This window comes from Quercus lobata, chromosome 12 (genome assembly GCF_001633185.2).
Source record: "Quercus lobata isolate SW786 chromosome 12, ValleyOak3.0 Primary Assembly, whole genome shotgun sequence".
In the NCBI taxonomy this organism is placed as follows: domain Eukaryota; kingdom Viridiplantae; phylum Streptophyta; class Magnoliopsida; order Fagales; family Fagaceae; genus Quercus; species Quercus lobata.
This window is the reverse complement of record NC_044915.1, coordinates 15,512,829-15,533,547: the sequence shown is the minus strand read 5'-3', so window position 1 is coordinate 15,533,547 and position 20,719 is coordinate 15,512,829. Positions and strand designations below refer to the sequence as shown.

The following is a 20,719-nucleotide window of genomic DNA, read 5'->3' as shown; positions in this document are numbered from 1 at the left end:
GGTACCATTGAAAGTCTTTGTACCATCGAACTATCGCTTGAATTCCAATTATCATGTTAAAATAATTAAACAATAAAGTTTTTATTCCTAAAGAGTACACATTTTATTAGGAAAAAGTACGTCTTTGTAACCAATTAACAAAAAAAAAAAAAAAAAAAATGTAATTGAATTCTCCAACTATCTTCCTTGATGTGATTTAGAGCTTGTTTGTTGCTGCTATAGGAAGTAAAGCTTTAAATTTTGTAACTTTTGGGATAAAGAGTTCAAGAACTTGGTTTGTTTAACAAAACTACAGTGATGAAGTGTTTTGAATTTGTTATACTTATGTTTGGTAACCAAATTTGATTGAGTTTTTAGATTTGAGAAATGAAAGAATCGAAGAATACGTAATAAGAATTTGTTATACAAAGTGTTTTGAATTAGTATTTTCATATTTGAACAGAAAAATCATTTAATGGACAATATTTTAATTTTAATTTTATTATTATTAGCTCTCTCTCTCTCTCTCTCTCTCTCTCTCTCACAAAATGGGTGGGCATTAGGTGTCATTTAAAAACAAATTAACATGGACATTCATGTCCAAAGTTGAAGTCATGCAATAAAGAGCTTTAACGCTAAGGGCTTGTTTGATTTTGAATTTGGAGGGGTTGAAGAGTTCTTTAAAAGGTTGAAACTCTTTCTAGCTAAAATTGCTAAACGATTTTCAATCTCGCTAAGGAACTTTAAGGATACTCAAAATTGCTTTTAGATCTTTTTAGCTTTTGTGCATGTTTGGCATTGCTCTAGGAAATAAAATTTTAACTGGACCTTTAATCATAGATTTAACTGAAAGATCTTTAGTATTATGAGCGTTTGGAAAATTACAATGAATAATGTTTTAATGTTTTAAATTTATAAAACATGAATAGTGAATTGTAGAACTTTTCTTAAAAATTTTAAATGTTTTCAACTTTAAGGACCCCTTGAAGTTTTTATTTATTTATTTATTTTTATTTTTTATTTTTTTATTTTTATTTAAGTGGATTGTAGATAAGTTCTTAGAAATAGAACTTTTGTGATATATTACTTTAACTAAAAAGCTTTTTAGGGTTTTGAGTTTGACAAATAGCAATAATTGAAGCTTTAAAGTTCTAGATTTATAAAGCTTGGATACTGAAGTGTGGAGATTTTTTTACCTAAAAGTTCCAAAAATTTGTTTTAACTTTCAAACTTAAAATAATTTTAAAGACCCCCTTAATATTAGCTCTTTAGTGAAATTGCCAAACAATTTAACAATTTGACAATTTTTGCAAAAAAGAGCTATAAGGCTTTTAAAGCATTTTAACACCTCTTCAAAAGGTGAACTAGACGGTAGAGAACTTTAAAATATCATTTACTATAATTTATAAAACACTAAAGCGTTTTTCAATTAAGGCTTTTTATTAGAGAAACGCTACCACTAAGGATATGTTTGGTTATATGTTTGAGTTGAAAAGCTTTTTTAATTATGCAAAAAATGATGGTGTTTGACAACCCATTGAAAAAAAGGTTTAAAAGATCATTCAAGTTGAAAACAACTTTAAGGTTAAAATTAAAATTTGGAGATTTTAGGAAAAAGTTATACAATTCACTAGAACTTAAAGATACCATTCATTGTAATTTTCCTAACGCTCAAAACACTAAAGAGCTTTTCCGTCAAAACTCTATATTGCAAAGATCTACTACAAAAGTTCTACCACTAAAGCTCTATGTACTTCTTATAGCAATAATAAGCGGGAACTAAAAGCCTAAAACCCTATAGTTAAAACTCTACTTCCTATAACGATATCAAATGGGCACTACATAAGCTTACAATAATAATAAGGATACACAAAGTTTTTACCTCCAAAGATCTTGTTATTGCACCCAAGTTTTGTCTTACTATTCAGAGTACCAAGATTGTTATACAAACTTTTCTCTATAATAAATATAGTATACTTTATGTAAGTGTTTCTTAAATGAGTGTGTTTAGGCTCAACGAGAGGGAGAAGATTTGAACTAATGATTTCTACATTTGTTATAATTGTGTGCTAAACTACACTACACACCTTAGTGTCTCCTTTATTTTCCAGCTTGATTAGAAACTCTAATGACTTTGAGACATTCTAATTACTTCTAGAGATTAGGTTTGTGTATCACATGAAAACTTATCTATACTATACGTGTCTTCTTCATCTTCTTGTTTTTTCCAGCAATACAAAATTAAAATCCTTGCCAATGTAACTTTCCTTTAGCAGTAGAAATAGCTTCCTTTTGTAAACCCAACCAACTTTGCGGTTGGAAAGTTAGGAATTGAATGCAAAAAAAGTCGTGGTGAATGTGAGGAGGGGTAATTCGGTCAAATCACCACACTCCCCCCACTTTCACACGACTCACGTTATGCCCCTCACGACACATCCATTTTTTTTTTTTGAAGTACGACACATCCATTAAAACCCCGTAATTCACAACGGTAAGCTTAAAAAAGGAACAAATTTCCAAATATACCCTTGTAAAAGTAATTAGAATTCAAATCTTCATGGGTTTTCTCGTACTTTTTGCTCAAAAAATAAAATAAAGTTAAAAATGACCCACTTTTGTTTAATTGCTAAAAATAATGTCTAATACTGTCTCTCTCTCTTTCATCTAAAAAAATACCGTCTCTCTCTCTCTAGAGTCTTGAAGAGACTGTCTCTCTACGCTTTAAATTGAGGAATGCAAAGCAAAACAGAGGCCGTGTTTTTCTGAGTCACATCTTACACGATTTAGGTCCCCTTCTAGTTCCACGTAGTACAACCACCTTTGCCAAACTTCAATTTCACCACTTGGGTCTTGTTGGGTCTCTCTTATTTTATTCTCTCTTACAAGAAATATTGCATTTTTTTGCACTGCTATTATTTTGTGTGCTACTGTAACATTGAAGTATAAGGCATTTCTTCAATGGCCTAAATAACTAGTATCAGTAGGCAGTGGCAGACCCTTTTTTTTCTTTTTTTGAAGAAGCTTCATTGGGTTTGGTGTTAACAATGGCCACTTCAGGTGGTGGTAATTACAGAAATGGGACACACAAGAGCTCCATGAAGGTGGATAGGTCTCTCTCTTTGAATTCAAACCCAAAGTCCTCTGTAAAGTCCAAGTCTTTGCCTTCTTCTGGGCCCCGCCGCAATAGCACTGGCTCTCTAGCCGGTGGAGCAGCCAAGGATAATGCTGGAGGTGAGTTTTGTGGTTTTTATTTTATTGGTGGTTGAAGAATTTGAAAATTGTTGCACTTGGTTATTGAGATCTTGGGCTACCCATTTCTTGTTTTGGTTGGTATAGGTGTTGTGTGTATAAGGAATGTAGAATTGTGTTACAAATTTTGATGGGTGTTTTGGTTTGTGGGAAAGAGAGGCCTTTTTTTAAAAAAATTTAATTTTTTTTAAAATATTTTGGGTTGTGTACTGCCATTATGGTTTTTGCACTTTACCTTATTTTCTTGCTTTGAAGGCGAAAGTTGCATTAGGTAATTGGGTTACTGTTTAAGAGGAAGGAAAGTACTTTCAAAATGCTAAGCAAATTGAACTATAGAAGTTTGATTATTATTGTATTTAATTTCTGAGGATAGATATTGGATAGCCTTTTGATCACTTATAGAGGGAACTCCTTTAGTTTGGGTAAATTTGGGTGTCTTCTGAAAATAAAAATGCTTGTTAAACAGTCTTGGTGGGTTGGCACTTAAATTATTGTTTAAAAATAAAAAAGATTTTTTCCCTTCTACAACTTGTTCATCATTCCTTTATATCCCTATTTCTCTATAAAGCTCTGAATGCTATGAATTGGTTTGTCCTGGTAAGGGTAAGAGATTATGCTTTTCTATAATAATACCAACTTGTAGAGACTTTGCCAACAGTTTCTTTGATAAGTTTCTGAAGCATTGCCTTTTCATTAATTAAAAAGGGATGACTAATAAGATTTCCTTTTTAAAGAAGCTGTGTTTTTAGCTTTTGTCAGATAATAAACCTTTTGTTGTTCATTATATGTTTCTATTTTGAGAGTAGTTCCTGGAAGAGTTCGAGTAGCTGTGAGATTGAGACCGCGTAATGCTGAGGAATTGGTGGAAGATGCTGATTTTGCTGATTGTGTAGAATTGCAGCCAGAGGTGCTCTTCAATAGTTATTGATAATTATGTTCTAGATGGTTTCAATACTTGTTTTTAGTATAGGAATTCATACTCGAGTGTTCCTTTTTCAGCTTAAAAGGTTGAAACTTCGAAAAAACAATTGGGACTCAGACACTTATGAGTTTGATGAAGTGCTTACCGAGTTTGCATCCCAAAAACGTGTTTATGAAGTTGTAGCAAAGCCTGTTGTTGAGGTGTGTATAAATGTGATGACAGTTTCTGTCATACATGTTAATGCATTTGAATTTCAGTTTTTGTTTTTGAAGACATGGGTGGTTCATGGATTAATTTTTGATTATGTTATTTGTCTTGGTAATCTGTTGGGAATGTATAATCAGGATAGTGGATCATATCAGTTAGATTCAAATATGGGGTCAAACCAGGAATTTTAGTATAAATGCAGTTAGAAAGTTACTATAATATATTTGCATATGCTAAATTAAAAAAAAAAAAAAAAAAAAAAAAAAAAAAAAAAAAAAAAAAAAAATCTGAGAGCCATATTGTAGAAAATAAGAAAATAGCTCTTGGATTATGTAGGCTTTCAAGTAATGAATAAAAGTGCAAATAAAGCTCTTTTATTTTCACTTAAATCATAAATAGGGTCAAAGTATAAGCACCTAAAGGCGTTATTTAAAGTTGAGTTTTCTTTTTGAAATTGTAACTACATGTTGTGTTTGCTGTTCCGGACATATAAAACTATCACTCACTCGCTTCATTTGTTCATATAAGCCAGCTCAGAAAGTCATCAGCTGCTTGTTTTCTTACTGTTTTATTTATTTATTTATTATTTTTTAAATTACTTTTTTTTTTCGCCTTTGATATGCATTCAAGGGAACTGTTTATATGTTTCATTACATAAATTCGGGTAAGTTTGCTTAGTTTTTGTGGAACTCCCTCCAAGTGATGTGCTTCTTTGTAATTTTCTTTTTCAGAGTGTTCTGGATGGTTACAATGGAACCATCATGGCATATGGGCAGACTGGTACGGGTAAAACATATACTCTTGGACGACTTGGAGAGGAAGATACAGCTGCTCGTGGAATAATGGTGCGTGCTATGGAGGATATTCTAGCAGATGTTTCGTTGGAGACTGATTCAGTCTCGGTCTCATATCTGCAGGTTGTTGTCCTTGAAAGTAGAACCTAATACATTGTTTCTAATATCATCATTGTCGTTTGTTTAATTCTTTATTAGCTGGTTTATACACATGACTTTGTCATCATTTTAGATATATTATGTTCTGAAGTCTATGTTAAACATTCTGACAGCACTGTTACAAGTTCATGTTTAACATTAGGCTCCCTACACATACATGCAGCTTTATATGGAGACTATACAGGACCTTCTTGATCCCGCCAATGATAACATTCCTATTGTGGAAGACCCAAAAACTGGTGATGTTTCAGTACCTGGGGCTACCCTAGTGGAAATTAGGGACCAGCACAGTTTTGTGGAACTACTGCGATTAGGGGAAGCTCATCGCTTTGCTGCAAACACAAAATTGAATACAGAATCTTCTCGTAGTCACGCTATACTGATGGTGAATTACGCATTTCTTTTATTTTGATGCTTGTGCTCTTGAAATTTCTAGGCACTTATTGCAGTTATATGAAGCTTTTTGTTGTTTTTGATTGAGCATTAATAGATGTCCCTAATCCCGCAGGTACATGTAAAGAGATCTGTCAAGGCAAGGGATTCAGCATTTTCAAGTGAAAATGGTAACAGTCCTCATATGAAAACATTAAAACCTTCCCTTGTTCGGAAGGGAAAGTTAGTTGTGGTAGATCTTGCTGGTTCAGAGCGTATTGATAAGTCAGGTGTGTGAGTGTAACAAGAGGACTTAATTAGTCCTCTTTCCTTGTTATGACTTTGTCATTTTACTATTGTTTTTTGTTTTATGGCCTGACTCTTTATTCATATGAATAGTGTCCTTGCTGTTCTTAAATTTTTGCTAAACTATGTTACAATCTGTTTCTTTATATGGGTACTTTTTCCTCTCTCTTGGTTTACTGAAAACATTTTCTAATGAAATAGTCAGTCATTATAATTCAGTTTCTGCTTTTAAGGTGAGTTTTGGTCAGCCAGGGTGCAAAGTTATAACAAGAAGTAGCGGGAGCAGATGAAGAGGAAATCTGGCACTCCTGGAAATTGAATAAAGTATACCTAGGAGCTTAAAGTGTGGATTGGCGAATATTTATCCCAAGAAATATGTCCAAAGCTAGACATCATCACAAGATTAATCCCAAATGAAAACACAGTTAGCTAGATCTCATTAGAATACCTTGGAAATTAAAGGAAAGAGAAATTTGCAATCCACCAGAATTTGAGAGAAAATTCTTAGAGAAATATTTATTGCCATCTGATAAAGCCAGTGAAGTACAATGTCTTGTAAAGTTTCCTATGACTTTGCTGAAGACTAAATTAACAAGCCATTGACCTCAATTTTTGACGGTCCTGCTTTTTAAAAAATTCCAAGGAAACATGTTCTACATCACATATGTAATTATAATGGGAAAGAGTTACAGGCTAAAAAACATGTATTTTTCAGTTCTTCCTTCAAATAAAAATAGATGTAAGTTACACATACAATGGGAAATTTATATTTTCAGAGAAATACTGTATGATGATATTGTTAATTAATAAGTTAAAGAAAAAACTGTCAAGTACCAAGATCTTCGTCATATTTATTTTAACCTACGTCTTTTGGACTCATCTTTAGGTCAATTTATACATCAACCTGAAGCAAGAGTCTTTGATTTGCCCCCTAATTTCTTAAATTGTAGCTACAAATTCAAGTATTTTCTTCTAGTAGGCTGTTTGAAGATACTTCTCGTTTGGAAAAACATGAATAACTCATGAACTTCATGAATGATATGTATTTGATATGAAACTGAAAAATTAAACCCATATTCTAACAGTGGAATCTCTAATTTATCAAGTTCCAATAATGTTTGATAAATATAAAGTGGTGTATTCTGATTTGTATTTGTTGTACAATATAAATATGGATTTTGGTGATATCCTTTATTATGGTTTTGGTTCAACTCAAAACAGATATATTTCAAGACTGAGATGGTAAGAATTTGAAATTTTTAGGGAGGTCAAACATCATTTCTGGTTTTGAACAAGCTAGAGGTGTACTGGGACAGTGTTTGGGCAAGATTTGCCCCATGCCTTGGGGGGGGTGGCTGTGGGGGTTGGGGTTTAGTTAAGCTGTATAAGGAAGACAAGGATAGGGAGGAGAAAAAAAAAGAGAGGTCTTTATGCTGCAGTGGTCTAAGGTGCATTCAAGGTAGTTCTGGAAAAGAAAAAAAAAGAAAAAAGGGAAGGGCTCTCGCTGAGTGGAGGTCATTGGGTCTTACAAGGCAACTTGTTCCTTGCAAGTCCCTGACTCCTTGTATCAAGTTGCCCACCATCAATTGGCTAGAAGAATTGATAGAGGGCTTTATGTCAGGGAAGTTCAATTGTGCATTATTGGAAGGTCATGATAAGAAAATTGGATTACCCTGCAGCAAGTTTGCTACCATCAGTGGGCCAGTTGGAGTCCCAATGACATGGACATTGAAGGTTGTGGCCTTTAGGGTGTATATTTAATATTTAAGATTGGTAGCTGCAAGGTTGGCAGGATGAATAGCTTAAGGTGACAAGTCAATACATCTGAAATAGCTGGCTTGGGGTTGTTTCCCTCTTATATTTGACAAAGCTTTAGGTGGTGCTTTGGGCATGGTATGGGTGCACCCTTGTTTCCATTCCTTGATTTGGTAAAGCTCCTCAGTGGTTTCTCCTGCTGAGGGAAGTGTCTTATACTCTTATGTCAGGATTACTGTTGATAAAATCACCTTTTTCAATTGGGGAAGCCAATATACATGCCTTACAATCTATTCAGATTTTGGGATTTCATACCAATCGCTTGTGATTATTGATTTGGGAGAAACTGACAGCACTTGACTAGCATTGGAGAGGTTCCAACTGCTAAATTTTATTTAAATTCTGTGAGTTTACACCAGGGCTTTTTCCTTGAGAAGGCATTCTTGTAAAATTTTCACCTTAATTTTTCTTCATTCAGTGGAACAGCAACTATTGCCAGTTGTAGATATGTCATATTGATAGATTCTGCGTATGCATGAAGAATGCATAACAGATTCATATATTTTCTTTCTTTTCTTTTCTTTTTTCCTGATGATTTGTGCTATTATCTTATTTTATCTTGCCATGTGTTAACCTATCTACCACATATTGAAAATTGTTTATTCTTCTTTTCTCTTTTTCTTTGGCAGGAAGTGAGGGGCATACACTAGAGGAAGCCAAATCCATCAATCTCTCCTTGAGCGCATTGGGAAAGTGCATTAATGCACTGGCAGAGAATAGTGCACATGTTCCTGTTCGTGATTCAAAGCTTACAAGATTGCTTAAGGATTCATTTGGAGGTATGAATCATGTTACTATTCACATGGATATGAATTCAATTTTCCTTTTGTGTTATGGGTTTAACCTCCAATTTTGACAAATGATTTGACATGTTCATTCATTAAAATGTATTGCAATTTGAATAACTGAATGAGAGTATTTTAAATTTGATCTCTTTCACTTTCTAAAGTTTATTGTGTGTTTGGTAGAGTTTCAAAATTTTGAAGGTGTGGAGATGTAGATCTCTAAATCACCAGTTTATGTTGACTTTTCATGTACTGAATTCATATATATACATATAAGGAACTGTGTTTAGGGCCTGAGATTTTAGACACAAGATGATTTTATCATATGCTTGCAAATACAGTTTCAAGGCACCATTTGTGGCAGAATATTCCATCTTTGATAGTGCCTTTTATTAATTAAATGTCCAGTATTTTCTTTATTTTTTTATGAAGTATCATTTGCATTTTGCTACATATGTTACTGACATTGAAAATTTAACAGGCACAGCAAGAACTTCACTGGTTATTACTATTGGTCCATCCCCACGTCATCGAGGAGAGACAGCAAGTACTATAATGTTTGGACAGAGGGTGGGTTACGAAGTCATTACCTTGCTTTCTCACATTCTGAATATGTATCTCTGACTTGTTAGTGTAGTCCTGATAGATGGAGTTATGCTATTTCTCTTTCAATATCATTAGGGCAGGCTGCTAGCATTTTTCTGCACAATAATCCTTCTTGTCTGCTTGGATCTCAACTGTGTGATCTATGGCAGCAATCAATTTTTTCATGGGGGGCTTTTTAATATTAGTGTGTTTGTGTGTGTGTGTGTGTGGCTTTTTTATTATTTTGGAAGGTGCTAATATTTTGTCATCTCATAGGCTATGAAGGTGGAAAATATGTTGAAATTGAAGGAGGAATTCGATTACAAAAGTTTAGCTAGAAGATTAGACATACAATTAGACAAACTTATTGCAGAACATGAAAGGCAGCAGAAAGCATTTGAGGATGAAATCGAAAGAATAAACGTAGAAGCACAAAATCGGATTTCTGAGTTTGAAAGTAACCATGCAGATGCATTAGAGGTAAACACTTATATCTACATTTTATATATATATAACTAACTTGAATATTGTATGTGCTTGCACCTGCATAGAGATAATGCAATATTCCAATAGCTTGCCATAGTACGTTTGGCTTGTTTCTTAACTATGATGTAATAACTACAAGCATTGTCATTTATATCTCTGTTGATTTCTTAAGGTAAAAGTGATAATGCACACAGTGACCTCTCTACGACTTACATTTGGGAAATCATATTCTACATGTGCATTGTTCTCTACCCCCTTCTTAAGAAATCTGTTAGCATTTACATGATTGGTAGCTTGGAGAATTCTCTATTATTTATTTCCAGAAGTTTTGTAAATCTCTTCATAGGAATAGTTGTTATAAGTAGCACTTTTTTGCCAATGAGCTCTAGCTCAAATGGCACCTCCTCCCATTGTAAGAGCAATGTGGAGAGTGAAGTTGTAGATTCAAAATCCAATAGGTGCATACTGTGTTTGAGTTTAATTGCCAGTTGAACTTCATTTACCAATTATCATGCTTATCTCATTGCATATTGAAATCCATGTGTACTTTTTTCTTTTGTAGAAGGAAAGACTGAAATATCAAAAAGACTATATGGATTCAATAAAGAAGCTTGAAGAGCAATTGGTGAAGAATCAGCAAAAGAATGGCAGTGAAAAAGTTCCAGTTGGACTCAGAGAAGATGGCTCTGCCTTGACATCTAACACAGAGGTAGCCTAGTTATGAATCTGCATACCTTGTCATTTATTGTTGTCCATACTGTAGGTAAATGCATGGTACATGTGCTAGTGCTATTTTAAATATCTGATTTAGTTTATGGATCTTGATTGCCCAATACCTTTGTCACCGAGTCCAAAAAGTGGCCTATGTAACCCATGTTTCTATCTTTTGTCTCTTACTCTTCATACTAGGGTTAATTTCACTATAATCCTCTTCCATTGTCAATATTACTTTAACTTTTTGCATATTGAGAAAAATAGAAGAGGAGAATTTACTAGAGGTTATGGATGCACCATGCTATTGTGCTGATTCCACCTTTTGGGTAGCTGCAATTTGTGTCAAAATTTCCTTTCCTATGGTTAAGAAAATGAATTTGGTGTCAATAACAGTTGGAAAATTTGAATAATAATTGGAGCTTGATTTGAGTTCAGTACAAAGATGTAATATTATGAGGCACTGGAAGTTCTTGAGATATTTGCTTTCTCCATTTTAATGGCCAACCAAATCCACCAAAAACCCTTTTGGAATTTTGGGCTTGCAGAAGCATATTCAAACAAACAAGAAAAAAAATCCACTTAATAACAATATTTAACATGGTTGGCCAACTTCATGACTGTATCCACTGGCAACACCAATCAAAATCCACTACCAATGATGGGCTACAACCATATGCCTAACCATGACAACATAAACTCTTAAGACTCTCACAAGCAACACTCACAACCTCTGAAACAAACACTCTCAAAATACAAACTAGCCTACATCTCCCAATATACCTATTTAAATCAAATTCTTAGTTCTAAATCACAGACTTGACAAACTCATAGTCCTAAAACTCTAATATACCTAATGGTGCTCTTACACTAACACCTAAACAAACCCTTAAGTCACACATGCAAGTATCTCTCAACCCTAAGAGAGATACTAAAAAGTTTTTCAAAGAAATCCAGACACTTTCTTTTTTTAAGTGTCTTCTCCTCTCTCCATATGGGAGGACCTCTTGGGCCAAAAGCACCAAATCCCTTATAGTGTTGTATATAAATAAGAACTCAATACTAATTTCTTGTTTGACAAGTAATACTACCTCCGTTCCATATTGTTGGTTATGTTTAGAAAATCCAACTTGTTAAGGGAACATCATTTAATGTGTTGTCTTTTAGTTAAAAAGGTACAAGTTTCCAAAATTACCCTCATTAATATAAACTCTAGTGAGAAGTTGATAGAATTTTTAAATGAAGTAAAGGGTAAGTTAGGAAATTAATTTATTGACTTTTCAATAAGGACTACATTTTGGGATGTCCCAAAATGGAATAGAAGACCAACAATTGGATATAGAGGGAGTATCAAATTAATTAGTTTACAAAGAATAAACTTTCCTTCCATATCAAATAGCCCAAGCTAAATCAAAATAGGAATTTGAGTCAATTTCTACCAAACCCTGTAACTAATTGATATGGTATAGTATTACCTATGCTATAGCCTTCATTCTTGCCATAGTCTTTACCTAATTTTAGTCCATAGTCTTTACCTAATTTTTTGTTCTTTTTCTCTCTGTAGTTCTAGAATTCCAGTGGTTGAACCTTACAAGGGGGAGGGGTGAGTTTTTGGATAACAATTTATAGGGAAAATGGTGTTTTAGGCACCATGTTTAAGAGAAGCAAAAGAAAACAAAACACAAGGAAAAAAAAAAGTGGTCTTCTGTATTGTTTTGTGACCTTTTTATTTATTTATTTTTAAACATATTTTTCTTTGTTCTTTTAATTTAATCTGCCAATAAGATTTTAAAATTTCAAAGTTTCTTAAATTTTTTTATTTTATTTTTTAAAAGATGTTTATAATTGATGCCACGACTTTTTTCATTGGATACAATTGCAAAAAAAAGGGTAGAAAAGAAAGGAAAACTCCTCAACATTATACATGTACCCCAGGGTTTTTTTTTTTTTTTTGAAAATTTCAGCAGGTGCAATTGCACCCACTTGCTACGATGTGGCTCAGCCACTGCCGGCTTTGGACTGAAATCATCCTATTAAGTTTACCATTCATGTATGGAGTTGGAATTTTCTACTATTATTTATGGAAGCTTGTATGGGGAAGCATATGAAAGGAGTTGAACTTGAATATAGTAGGACTATGGCCACAGTGGAGGGGAACTATCTATTTAGTAGCCTATGCCTATTTGTAGGAGATTTCTCTTTTTAACATGACATGCAGTGTGGGGAGATGGCTCTAAAGATGCTGTTCTTGGCTGTATATATATATATACATACATACATACATACACACACATACAAATAATTGGGTAAAATGTAAAACTGACCCTCTAAGCTTTTTCAGATTTCATTTCAGTCCTTTAACTTTGCTTTTATTCATTTCAGTCCTCTAACTTTTAAGTTTATTTAATTAAGGCTTTTCCATCAACTTTTGTTATATGTTGTTAATTTTTCAATTTTATAAAATTTTCAAATTAAAAAAATTCAATTAATAATTGAAAAATATTTTCCATATATTTTTTTTTTAATTTTTAACAAAATTTAACAGAAAGGCCTTAATTGAATAAATCTGAAACTTAGAGAACTAAAATGAACTAAAGCAAAATTAGAGGACTGAAATAAAATTTAAAAAAAGTTAGAGGGTCAGTTTTGCATTTTAACCAAAATAATTTAATGAATTTTATGTAACAACTGGGGAAGGAATTCACTAGCATCCAAGATTTCAGAAACTTATGATAATGTTTATACACCTTTGTATGAGTTATCAATGTTGCTCGTTCTTTTAACCTACAACATTAAAACAGAAGCCAGCTCAGTTTTTAATGCTCTTATGCAGTTTTAATTACCGTCCTTTTTTTTTTCATTTGTATTATTTATTATCATTATTTAATATTATTGGTTCACATGTTAAACCATCCCTTAGCATGTTCCACCCTTTTTAATGTTTTGGTTTTTTGGATAAGTAGAAAGTTTTTTGAAAAATATAATTACTTCAAGTTCATGATAATGAATGCAAAGTGTCTAAAAATATTACAATGAATCAAACAGAAAAGCTAATAGTTCCACCACTTTCAATGTTGTTCAGAGTTCCAAGGTCTCTGCTGCAGAGGAAGTTGCTGAGCTGAAGAAATTGCTTCAAAAAGAAAATCTTTTACGGAAGACTGCTGAAGAGGAAGTTAATAATCTTAAAAGTCAAATAGCTCAATGGAAAAGGTCTGAGGTATGTTTTATTTCTCTCCAAGCATTTCTTATTTCAACATTGTCTATGCTCCATTCTCTGCACCCCCATCTTTGGTATCTTTGTCATATGTAGAGTGATACTTTTGATATCATAGGCATCAGGAAACTCAGAGATCTTAAAGCTTCGCAAGATGCTGGAAGATGAGGCAAGTCAGAAAGAGAAACTTGAAGGAGAAATAGCAATACTACAAAGCCAGTTGTTGCAATTAAGTTTTGACGCTGATGAGGTATTCTGTGCTTGGAATTTGTAAGGCTGTGGTTTAAATTTTTTGACTTTCTAATCAGACATCTGCCATTGGAATACTCCCTTTTTGAATTTCTCCCCATGTTCCTTGCATCACACTCTTATCTGATAGGGCTGAAGTATTCCTCTTTGCAAAAATTGTTTATTTCATGGGATTAGATGGTCAAGGTTTATAAATTCTGTTGGTTTTGTTCATTGTGTATTAGTTTGAACCATATATGTATATTATCAGAAATTTATGGAAGGTTGGGTGTTCATGAATTAAATTTAAATCCTGGGATTCTTAGCTCCTGAGGATGCCTTAATTCCTAAGAAATGTGGGTATTTTAAGTCTTGGTTAAGGCGTAATAGTAGTTACTAGAGCGTTGAGCATTTTTGCTATATCCTGATTTTAGCTTCCAATGGTATGATTAAGGTATCGAGTAAGATGTGGTTGTTTTTTTTTTTAGATTGGTACACCTAGTGGGTTTAAATTTTTGAAGTTTGAATTTGCACCTCACCCTCTACTCATTATTGTGGGAGGATAAGTGCAGTTTGAACCAGAGCTCATTGCAGACGTGGTTATTTTATGCATGTTGTTTTTTATGGTTCCTTTTTTGGTTGCACCATGCATTCATGCCAAACACAATAGGCATGTTCTTAATTCATGCATTCAGCAAAACAAGGTGGTTTTCAGCAGCATGATAGGCTGACGCCCTGAGCCTTCCATGTGGTGGCTTCCTTGGCTGTGTAAATGGTGTGGACACAAGATACAGTCCCCCAATTACGCAGACTTATGGACATAGACGCAATGAGAAGACGGTCCAACCAATGGCCCTATGGATGGAGACTACTATTTATTGGGCCTAAGGCCTGATCAATTAATGTCTAGGATTTACTTTATTTAATTGGTTAAACATTATTTTCTTTTCCTACTTGGTTTAGGAATTTAATTCCTTTTCTTACTGGGATGAGTAGAATTAATTCATTTTCTTACTAGGATAATAACTATTGGAACTCTATAATCTATTTAAAGAACATAGGGTTCAGTATTGTTTTACAGTTCAATTCAGTAATAAAATTTTTTGTTCGAGTTTTCCTTAATAGCTTGGTGTTGATTTCAAGCAACCCTAGGTTTTGATTCCTTGATTATTATTTTCTCTTGTTTGGTTCTGATTCCAACCAAGCCTTGGTGCTGATTCTTAATGCTATTTTACTATCTGTTCTTTGTTGAAATCTGTTTGTCTTGTCCTGTGTCAGTAAGCTTGGCTAGCATCAAGCCATACCTTGAGTTTGCTCTGATGTTTCTGAGCAGATGATTAGGAGGCCTATACAGGAAAATCTAAATGGAAATGAGGCCTCAACAATTTCCCGTTGCTAAATTGTTGGTTGAACAAGGAGGCCAAAGCACATTTAATTGGAAGTTTAATGCACTTTTTGCAAAGTGTGCAAGTTGATAACAATGGCTATTTGGGGTATCTCGATATCCTTTTGATATTTATTACTTGACTTGCTAGGAATTTACAATTGGAAAACAATATGAATCTTAATTTTTGGGACTTATTTACTCTCATGTTGGGATCTTGTAACTTTTGTGAATCAGTTTCAGCAAATTAGTGGGCATTAAATGATGTTTCTTATGTCATCTTTGTATGCATTTAAATGTGTTCATGGTATGCATCTATATCTATCAATGTAGTATTTGATGAATTCTAAATTAAATATATGACATGTAGACAACAAGAAGACTTGATAGAGGTGGATCTGGTAAAGTTCCAAGCGGTCTAGATTCACTTATATCTCAAGTTAAACATCACCAGCAAGATTCAGGAAATGGGGAAAAGGCCTCAATAGCCAAACTCTTTGAACAAGGTAGCAGTCAGTGCCTGCATGACATTTGTTTTTATTTTATGCTAACAATTAGGGTTAATCTGCCTACTTTCTTGCTAATAAAATTCAATATTCTTATAGTGGGATTGCAAAAGATCTTATCGTTGCTTGAAGCTGAAGATGCTGATGTGCGAATTCACGCTGTGAAAGTGGTTGCAAATCTAGCTGCTGAAGGTGTCTATTTTTCCTTACACTATTATTCTGTTGAATCACTAGCTCATTCTGAATTGCCCTGTCAAATTGTGCTTGCACCATGGTCTTATGTTATTGCCACATGTTCAATTCAAAGTTCTTCTTTCTCCAATTCTTGCATAATGTTTGTGATCTGATGGGTTTTGTTAAATTACCGATTGTCCCAAAAGCTTAAGCTTTTAGGGAAATCGGTAATTTAACATGGTATTAAAGCGGGAGGTCTTGAGTTCAATCTCTGTCTCCTCCATTCTACCTACCATTTAAATTCCCACTTGTTGGGCCTCACCTATAAGGGGGAGTGTTAGAAGTATGTGGTTAAATGATTGAATTTACCATATCCCAATAGCTTAAGTTTTTGAGAGAATTGGTAATTTAACAAGTTTGACTTTTGGGATGCTTGTTTAGTTGTTTTGATTATTATTATTATTGAAATGGGAAGACTGCTGGTTAGTTGCATGCATGTAATAGAGTTGATAGAGATAAGGATTTCTATGAAAAGTATAAGATATTTTCTTCCTATAACCAGTAAAGGTGATAAATATTCCATGAAATTAGTGCATATCACTCCATGTAGAATTGGAAAATAGAGATAAAGAAATTTCTGGGGGAGGAGGGGAAAATTTACTCAAGAAGTCATTAGTGAAAACAAGTTTTAGATATTAGGTACCAAGGTGTTGACATCAGAAGACTAGGGAAGACTGGGATCCCCTTCTTCAAAGTTGATTTTGAGTCTGTATCTTCTTTCTTATTAAAATGATTTTATTGGTTGTTCTTCAAAAGACTGGAAGTTGAAGTATTATAGGAGGTTTAAGACGTATAATATCTTGGTTACGATCAGGTGTTATGAGGAGGTTTAGAGGTTGATTTTCCTTGTCATTTTATTTGGAAGGCAAAATTTCTGGCAAAGTTGGCATTTTGTAATATGTGCTTGACTTTGATTATAATATTGTGCTGAAGTTGAAGTGGAACTTTGTTCTTTCCCATCATGACATATGTTTAATTTTGTTTACTGTTCTATATTGAACCAAGCTCTCTTCTTGAACATTTGGTTATCACTTTAATAGCACTTGATATGTGCTATTATATTACTTCTATCTGCAATGATATGAACTTCCTTTCATTCCCTCTAATGTGCAGAGATGAATCAGGAAAAGATTGTAGAAGCTGGTGGACTTACATCGTTGTTGATGCTTCTTAGGAACTCTGAGGATGAGACCATACATAGAGTTGCAGCAGGTGCTATTGCCAATCTTGCAATGAATGGTAAATATTTTGGGTCCATTTCTATGTGATTTGTAAAATATATGCCAGTCTTGGCTGATAATATTTCTAGTTTGGCTATGATTTTCCTCATATGTGCAACCTTTTGTGGCCTGTCAGAAACCAACCAGGAGCTCATCATGTCTCAAGGGGGCATTGCTTTGTTATCAATGACAGCAGCCAATGCTGAGGATCCTCAAACCCTTCGGATGGTTGCTGGAGCTATTGCAAATCTTTGTGGCAATGGTAAAACTGTCTGACCTCTTTTATTTGTATGAAAATTTGACAGTGTGTTACCAAGTATGAAAGAGATGTTTTGAGTATATTCATACTTGATTAAGGAGGGATTGAGATGGAAAATTGAATAAATTTAATAATCTGTTTGAAAGAAACTGGATTTAAGTTTATGGATACTTGGAGTGAGCTCCATATATTTTTTGTGCTACTCAAGCTTAGATGAAAAGATAACATTAGTAGAAAATCAGTATTAATAGAGAAGATTACACTGCTTCTTCCTGCTATAATGCTAGACATACTTGCAACTACTAATTTTTGTTTCCTTTTCCTTAAATTCTGTCATCAATGATAAACCATATATTTAGAGTAATAGTTTAACCTGAAAATCTGAATGGGATTGTGACTTTCAGCAACTAGTGTAATAATATTTTTGCTACTTATGGAAAACAGAATCAAGTTTAAATTGGGTATACGTTGGAAACATGATGGGTTTGAGTGTAGAATGCAAACTAGTGCACTTGTTCCCTTGGAAAGTGATAACATCCCTCTTTTTTTTTTTTTTTTTTTTTTTTTTTTTTTTTTTTTTTTTTAAGATAGAAATTCTACTCTAGCTTAATCTAAGTGTATATGTGTGTAAAAGTTCCCTCTTGGAGACTTGAACCCTTGCCGTTATCCCTTCACACCCCACAAGTACTTATACTTGTGGAATGACCATTGCGCCAAAGGTGATAACATCTAGTTACCCAATAAAAAGTTCATTTGAGCTAGTCCAGTACATTGGCAGTCTACTGTCACTAACAAAAATAAAATTGCATCAATTAGATAAGTTGCAGATGAAGCTAAGGAGTGAAGGTGGTATCAAAGCATTGCTAGGAATGGTCAGATGCAGACATGCTGATGTTCTTGCACAAGTTGCTCGTGGAATAGCAAATTTTGCAAAATGCGAGTCAAGAGCAGCTACGCAAGGTGAAAAGCTCATAAAAGCACCTTCCTGATGTTCTTGTTGCTCTGCTTGTCATGTTATGCACAAAACTATCGTCTTTATTCTTAAGAACTGCTTCCTAAGTTTTGTTGTCTTTTTGACAAAATAACCAGTTTATAAGTCTCAAATTATATCATTTATATTCATCATGATATTTTCATGAACCATCTGTATTTAAATCATCCTGTTTTTTGAGCTTAGACAGTTTTTTTAATGGTATAGGAACTAAGACTGGAAGGTCTCTTCTGATTGAGGATGGTGCACTTCCATGGATTGTACAGAATGCTAACAATGAAGCCTCACCAATCAGGCGTCATATTGAGCTTGCACTTTGTCATCTAGCACAACATGGTATGTTTGCCTTCTCTTGTCCTTGAACAAGTTGAGTTCCCATAGAATGTTGCCTAAGAAGGCTTGGATTACTGCATTTCAGAAGCAAATGCAAAAGATATGATCAGTGGAGGTGCTTTGTGGGAGTTGGTTCGCATCTCACGAGACTGTGCACGGGAAGACATAAGGACTCTTTCACATCGAACACTAACTTCCAGCCCTACTTTCCAAGCTGAAATGAGGCGTTTAAGGATAGGTCATTGATAAATTTGTGAAGTAATTGAAGCAGCTGAAGGTGGGGTAGCTTGGAAATATACATGTAGCTGATCCCAGCTGGAAAGATTGATCTTTTCAAGGTAAAAGAAGCAGGATGCTTTGACTTTGCTGTCAGTGTCAGCTGTATTGGCCAAAGTTTTGTTATTAGTGGGGTATGCTTGGGTTGTAGGCCTTGTATGAAGTTGATTACAGATGATAACTCTAATTTATTAATCAAATTATAGTCTTGTAATGTCATTTAATGTATTCACCCAGGTATGACCTTCCCATGTGTAGCTTCTAATTAGCTTGTAAATTGATTTGTATATGAAATCATTAGGAAAAAAATTGGGGGGGGGGGGGGGGTAGGAGAAAAACAATATTTTTGTCTCAAGAAGTATTGAGATTGTAATTTATGTAGCACATTTTAATTTATTTGTTCAGCTTATGCTGATATTGTTTAATATGAAATTTATCTACCATTTCTACAACTTTCTCTGATATTTTACCTTCGATGAGATGCTGTCTGCATAAATTATGCGTTCAAATTATCTGTGGATAATTGAATTGTCTCACTCTCAAGTCATTGATTATGATACTCTATAATGGTATTGAAGATTCTGCTTAGTTTAAGGTAATGAAAGTGTGCTTTTTTTTTTTTTTTTTTTTTTTTCAGGTGACTTATTATTTTTTAGACACATGCGAAATAAGCATATCTAAGATTTTTTTTTTTTTTTTCTTAAAATAAAAAAATAAAAAATAAAAAAAAAATCAATTTTGTTATGTAAGCATATCTAAATACTCCAACAGTAAGGGTTTTCTATTTTAGTTTCAGATTTTGAATATCAGCACTACAAATCAAAGGGAACATACTGTGATGGACCCGTTGCCTGTTAATTCATGTTAGTCCTCATAAAATGGGCGTTTCCTCATTAAAATAGAAGAGATTAATTTTCCAGTACATGGTTTCTTACTTATTATAAATATTTTTGAGAGATTGACGTCTGTTACCAGTTACCACCTCCACCTGAGACGGTTGCTTTCCTAATTTCTTTTTGGGTGGTGTGGGTCAAAAGTCCATGCCGATCATATATTTTACGGGCCAGTGCTAATCATGCCGCAATCTGGATAACGATATTAAACTTCATAGTGTACAAAGGGGCATGTACTACGTTTTTCTTTGATAGAGATTATTTAAAAGAGAGGAGTTTCTTTACTTTGGTAACATTTTGTCAGTGAGAGTTGTAAGACTATTCACAAGGTATGCATGAGTATTGCCACAGTAGTGACAACCTAGAAACAAACAACCTCAAGGGTTTGGTCTAGTAGCTCCCAAAGTTTTATCAATCTTAACCTGCATGTTGGGGTCACTCTAAGGAATTTTTCCTTGTAATTAGCTTGTTGGATGAGGGGATATACATATTTAGAGAATAGTCAGGATCTTGAAAAGCTCTTGACACCCACATTAACTAGTAAAAAAAATTAAAAAGTTAGAAGCAATATCAAGAAAAGTAATCTTGACAAACTAGAGGGCTTTGAATAAAAGATCCATGTTAGAAGCAAGCACCATGGGAGTATTTTTAGCATTTGATTTGTACAATGGATGCCGTACAATGTGTGAACTCCACAAGTTTATGAGATCCATATGCTATGAGACACTTGTAACATATAACGAGTGTAAGTGCATGAGATTAATAATATTGTGAGACACCTGTTGTATGTAATGGATACATAAGATACCTT

The 20,719-nt window shown here is 33.8% G+C and overlaps 1 protein-coding gene across 1 annotated transcript; it reads left to right on the top strand.

The window, feature by feature from the left end:
• Positions 1-2,632: 2,632 nt before the first annotated feature.
• LOC115971017 (kinesin-like protein KIN-UA) lies at positions 2,633-19,324 on the top strand. The gene is made up of 19 exons (XM_031090682.1): positions 2,633-3,210; positions 4,035-4,135; positions 4,228-4,350; positions 5,089-5,274; positions 5,474-5,695; positions 5,819-5,972; positions 8,433-8,582; positions 9,070-9,158; positions 9,450-9,653; positions 10,222-10,368; positions 13,453-13,587; positions 13,703-13,834; positions 15,567-15,702; positions 15,802-15,894; positions 17,050-17,175; positions 17,293-17,418; positions 18,232-18,375; positions 18,614-18,742; positions 18,825-19,324. Exons 1-19 carry the CDS (start codon positions 3,024-3,026, stop codon positions 18,983-18,985), a joined length of 2,745 nt encoding a protein of 914 aa, XP_030946542.1. The 5' UTR covers positions 2,633-3,023; the 3' UTR covers positions 18,986-19,324.
• The last annotated feature ends 1,395 nt before the right edge of the window (positions 19,325-20,719 follow it).

What these genes read in the sequence shown, in the direction of transcription:
- LOC115971017 (XM_031090682.1), top strand. Translation starts at nt 3,024, where the DNA reads ATGGCCACTTCAGGTGGTGGTAATTACAGAAATGGGACACACAAGAGC. An exon ending in GCTTAAGGATTCATTTGGAG is followed by an intron (nt 8,583 to 9,069) that starts GTATGAATCATG and finishes AAAATTTAACAG; the next exon opens with GCACAGCAAGAACTTCACTG. An exon ending in TGCAAATCTTTGTGGCAATG is followed by an intron (nt 17,419 to 18,231) that starts GTAAAACTGTCT and finishes TGCATCAATTAG; the next exon opens with ATAAGTTGCAGATGAAGCTA.